Source organism: Ornithodoros turicata, chromosome 5, assembly GCF_037126465.1.
Source record: "Ornithodoros turicata isolate Travis chromosome 5, ASM3712646v1, whole genome shotgun sequence".
NCBI classification, from domain to species: Eukaryota; Metazoa; Arthropoda; class Arachnida; order Ixodida; family Argasidae; genus Ornithodoros; species Ornithodoros turicata.
The window spans coordinates 8,487,995-8,493,623 of NC_088205.1; the positions used below are offsets into that span (position 1 = coordinate 8,487,995).

General features: G+C 47.3%; 1 protein-coding gene across 1 annotated transcript; it reads right to left on the minus strand.

Moving 5' to 3' along the window:
* Nucleotides 1–345: 345 nt before the first annotated feature.
* On the minus strand, nt 346–4,918 carry LOC135395189 (ABC transporter G family member 20-like). The gene is made up of 9 exons (XM_064626428.1): nt 4,910–4,918; nt 3,699–4,853; nt 3,460–3,637; nt 3,289–3,404; nt 3,121–3,191; nt 2,981–3,069; nt 2,601–2,777; nt 1,075–1,161; nt 346–653 (listed from the first exon to the last, which is right to left on the minus strand). The coding sequence occupies exons 1-9, from the start codon at nt 4,916–4,918 to the stop codon at nt 448–450; spliced, it is 2,088 nt and encodes a 695-aa protein (XP_064482498.1). The 3' UTR covers nt 346–447.
* Nucleotides 4,919–5,629: the final 711 nt, after the last annotated feature.

Sequence of the window (5,629 nt, forward strand, 5' to 3'; positions counted from 1 at the left end):
AGCGGCATGGCAGAGTGGGTTAAGGCGTCTCGCTCGTTGGCGTCGTGCTGACTATATAGGGGGTGGAGGTGGTGTGTTCGAATCCTACAACCGGCTGTGCTGTCTGAGGTTTTTCCTGGGTTTTTCGAAGACTTTGCGGACCTGCCCAGGACGCATACTCACCCCCCTGTCACCGACTCCTTCCTGCTGTCCTCCCTCCATCTGTCCTTATCTGTACGCCGCTCATCGCCAGAGTTGCTTCGCGGCGCTCACACGAAAGTAAAAAAAAAAATCAGCTTCACAGTGCAACACCACCCAATGTTTACGGTCCCTGCTTATTACTAATACATTTGAAGCAGTCCAACGTATTTCAAATACTGTGATTTATGCAGACTGGTTATCAGGTTATTTTTGGCTGAGCGACTGTTATCGGTGACTTCAATATGCAGATAGCGGTCCAGCACGACGTCACTGCTTAAAGAAGATGACGGTTGCCAATAGGTAGACTATGATCCAGACGAATGTCACGACAAAGCCCAACCAGACGCTCATGTGGGTGATGCTCCAACCTCTGTAGATGACACTACGGAAGGAATCCGAAGGAATTGTTTGCGGCAGGATGTAGCAGAACCACCGCATCTGGATTGGAATCCCTTCCACTGGCCATAGGATGCCTGCAAGTGGTGAACCTGAATCAACTTAGAGTCACTAAATAAGCTACGCTAAGCTTATTTAGTGACTCACTCAACTGAATCACTGAGAAACAAACACAGAGAAGCAAAAAAAAACAACAACAACAACAAACTGACAAAAGGACGATATACTAACAGCTTTAGCGATGTCCCATGGATGCAATCTATCCCACTTCGCAACATTCATCTCTCAGGCTTTTCTATTCCAGGTAGGTTCTGTGCAACTGACCGTTGAAGAGACGGAGTACTACGACTATAAATTTCCTGCGTTTTTTTTTTTTCGTTCTGTTCCGAATACGTGCTTACCCTACGTGGTATAAAGCTGTTTCCCGCGAAGTTTCGCCGGAATCGCATACGCTTTCACAGCGAGTCGAACTGTGCAACAGAGAATAAGATCACTTACCACTCAAGAGCATGCTGGGATAATTGAGGCCCGCTGCCAGCATGGCAGCAGTGGCAGGGCTCTCGAACAGCGATGAGATCATTAAGCCTATATGGAGAGAGCAGGACGTAGTTGTTACCCTGCCCATACACAATAAACACGTGAGTTTCTTTCCCTTGAGTAGATCATAATGAGTATGTTGTGCCACGGCAGCAGGGCACATGATTTTTTTTAAATTTCGTGTTAGCGCCGCGAAGCAACTGTGGCTATGAGCGGCGTACAGACGTGGACAGATGGAGAGAGGACAGCAGGAAGGAGCGGGGACAGAGGGGTTAGTATGCGTGTGACAGGATTGACCCGGGTCACCTCCCAGTCACCACTATGCCACGGGAGCTGATAAGAGTGGATTCTACGTGAATCGCAATTGTTTTGTATCGCAGCGCAACGAGAATTAATTGGGATCGTTATTTTGTCGCGTTACGCTGTACTCATTTAGAAGGAGTGTTTCAAATATTTGAAGCTACCGCAGTCTTAATAAACAATGACGAGAATGTTAACGAACAGCAGCGTGTGCATTACGGTATGACAATTAGATACCTGAAGCAGTAGAGAGACCGTTAAGGAACAGATAAAACAGAAATATAGGTGTAAACAAGAGAACCCATTTCTGCTACCTGGTAGGTGGATGTCACTAACATGCCTCGTCGTTGTAAACCACACCGCAAAACCCTTAATGGAAAAATCGACACAGTGCCACTTCAAACCGAGTCGCGGGCCGCTTTGACCTAAGATCACGTCACGGAGGACCGCACAGCAAATAAATGGCGGTAATGACCATAAAATATGCCGTGATAAACAATAGAATTAAAAAAATACACAAAAATAGGAGTGGTGTAGTTCTTGTGTAGCCTGGACGGTGTGTGTAGAATTCATTACTGAGGAACTCCACTTCTCACGAACCAAGCCGCCTTTCAAATCGGGTACTGAAAACATGAAAAACGATTCGGAAAAAAATACGTAATCCTTCACAAACGATTTACGGACAGTTGTTGCCTTTGCCTACAGTTTCAAATTGGAAAAAAGAAAAGAAAAAGGGAAATGGAAAGCTAGCTGACAATATTCACAATAGATGGCTTAGGGTTTGCTACTTGTATTTTAGGTAACGGCTCGGTCCTCATTTTTTTTAGCGACCCTACTTGACTGAGGAATTAATATGAGCCCATCTTAACCCGCGCCATTAGTTTACCAAAGTACACGCGAAGACCATGTTGCTGTGTCCACAAGAGCCCACATACGTGATCTTAGTGCCTAACATGGATTGGGGCAGCGGTACCACGGGCAAAATTAAAACAATTCTGGTTTTATTCCCAATTCGTCACTTTTAAGAAGGCAGCTTCGTTTTCTTTGGCGGTGAAGGTACCCCGGGTCACACTGCCTTAGGCGGAACATTTTTCGCATAGCGGCACATAGCGCATGGAACACTTTTGTGGCGGGACTTTAACTCTTCAGTACGGGAGCAAGTGTGACGTACGTATCCGTATACTGACCAAGTGACATGCCACATAGTCCCTGGCTCAACGTAAGCAGGATGGCGATCCAGATTGAACCCCTGGAGGGCAACTGGAAGACGACGAAACCGACAAACAGAAGAAGCAGATCCTGGACCACGACCACAAACATCTGCGACAGTGCGTGCGAAAGGACGACCTCGTAGGACAGTACGCCTGCAGAGAACAAATCAATGCGACAGGCGAATAATGAGAGTTTAGGAAACTCCTTGGTACAAGGTGGATTGCCTCAGAATCGCTCGCGAAAAAACACTAACAATGAAGGATATCGAAATGTCACTCATATATTTACACGACAGATAGCACAACGTTAAAGTAAAAAAAAAAGAAAAAAAATCTGTTACAAAACTGTTGCTCACCGGCTACAGTACATCGCTCTAGGAGGCCGTCTTTTCTTTCTCCCAGGAGACTGTTCAAACTCAAGCCCACTGCCATGATGTAGGTAATCCTAGAAACGTGAAAGGTAAGTATAGTTGTACTTTGGCCAGTGAATGCTTACGTAAGGATCATCCCCGGTGCCACAAACTCCGTGAATGACGCATTTCGGCTTCCAAACAAGGGCTCCTGGATCTGGAAGACGAATTATAGTCATTTTTCAGATCCAGATCTGCAATGAAGTTTGTAGAGCATCCAGGCACACATCAAATGACGCACACACTTATCTCACCCTAACAAATCCAGCCAGTCCTGCGGTACTGAGCTTCTTTTGCACGAACATGTCGTATACCATTTTTTTCGCAGATATTTGCAACTGGTCGATTATCGTGAGGTAGATCTGTTGATCTGCAATAAATTGTAGCTCGACATCCGCAAGTCAAGTCTGCTGGATGAGACTTACTTGTCATGTCGAGGTTAAGGTCGATAGAGCTCTCATCCGCTGTACTGGCATCAATATAGAAACCACTCTGGTAGCGCGTCTCAAGGGCTTTGCTGAAGTTCTGCGTCATGTGTACCACACCGTATGACAAGCCAGAGTGTACAGAGTCTAGAGCTGGTTTCAACTCCTTGTAGCTCACCTGCAGCAAAAGGTCAACATTCGGAATGCGCCTTCGCGTTGCGTGCATCCACAACACAAACCTGTGGGAGAACCTCAGCATCGGTATCTTCCAAGAACTTGAGACTGTACTTGGGTGGCGAATCCTCGTTGACTACAGATATCGTCATGTCAAATGGCACCCGACCGATCACCAAGCAGAATAGCATTATTTCTATAGCAGGAAGCAAGAAGCTGTACAGAAGTAATCCTGGATTACGCGTAATCTTCAAGACGTTCTTGCGGAAGAGAGCCCGTGTCCTGGCTATGGAGCGATCAAAATCTTTTCTGGTGACATTGAATATAGCACTTTTCTTGTGAGCGCTCACTGAAGCCAGAAAGGAATACTGTGTTTCTTCCCCCTGGCCTTCTTCACCGCCACCGAAAGCCCTTCCAACGGAGTGCAACAGGGATGCCCGCACATGTCTCTGTGGAGGACTATCACTTGGCGCCATTTTAGCAAGGATCAAAAACACCTCTTCCAAATTACTTGCTTTGTGGGTGGTCATCAAGTCTTGGGGGGAACTCTCGGCTAGCATGACACCGTTCCGGAGGAATCCTACTACAGTTGCCAGCCGTGCTTCGTCAATGTAATGTGTAGTGATTATGACTGTTATCTTGTGCACTTGAGTTAGGGTAACCAAGTAATTCCAGATGGACCTTCTCAAAACGGGGTCTATACCAACTGTCGGCTCATCAAGGACAAGCAGTGGAGGATTATGTATCATGGATGCAGCCAAGGATACCCGGCGCTTTTGCCCGCCGCTCAAGTACTTCACCAAGCGGGATTTGTCAGGAAGTTCGAAGAACTGCAGCAGGAACTCTTCGCGGCTTTTCCATTCTTGTATCGGCATTTCGTAGATCTGGCCGAAGAACCCGAGTGTTTCGTCAATAGAGAACGCGTCGAACAAAGCCACGTCTTGAGGCATGTAACCAACGTTCGACCCGGGTATCTTTGAACCAGGAGTTCCAGGAGCTGTGCCAAAGACCTTTATCTGACCTCGTTGGAAACGCTTTCGGCCCAACACGCATCTTAGAAGCGTAGTCTTGCCACAGCCAGAAGAGCCAAGGAGAGCGTAGATGCCGCCACGAGGGACGTTGATGTTGATGCCCTTAAATATCTCCACTTTCTTAGCACCGTCGCCGTACCAGAGCCACAGGTCTTTCACGTCGATTGCCAAGCGCCGTGAGCCGACCTTCTGATAAAAGAAAGTTAAGTTAGTAGTTTGTGGTATTAGTGCATCAAGGAACTGACATTTAGCATTACGCGAAACCCAGGTTCGTTCATCAAGCATACTCCCAGGAGCATATGTACGGTGTCTCATCATATCTCAAACTAGGAAAACGCTTTGAAAACCATAAGTGGTGTGGCGCGACCTTGAAGGACCAGATCGACCTCTTGGCGTGACGCAATCCGGTCAGTGTGATGTACCATCACCGAAATGAGCAGCCGCAAAGTCTCATACCCCACCGAAGATTCGCTACGGACATGGCACAGTGCCACGCGAGCATCACTTATTCGCTGAAGGAGGGGAAGAGTTTCTAGAGGACGTGCAGAGGAAAGACACCCCTCTTACCGCTAGAGTTCAGCTACGATCCACGTTACTGGGAAACAGCGCATGCTACTCATTTGCGCGTACAATACGCGTGAACACACAATGAGCAAACCACTGCCGCGGGAGCGAGAACATTCATACAGCTATATCTTTCTTGGTACTGGGTATTCACGGTGCGAGTCTCACTCACCTATCCAAAGGAACTCTGAGAGCCGCCACAACTCCCTTACTCCGTTACAACAGTGTGTCTTTACAACAGTGTTCCTATAGCAGCGCTATTTCGACTAAACTAATAGAACACTGAGCAGTGTTCGGGCACTTAGCTAACGGTATTCTGGAAAGAGTTGCCTCGAGAGTCCTATAACGGGAGAGAGGGGGCTTCAGTGCGTCCACATTACAGCGACAACCTGCCGCGTCGA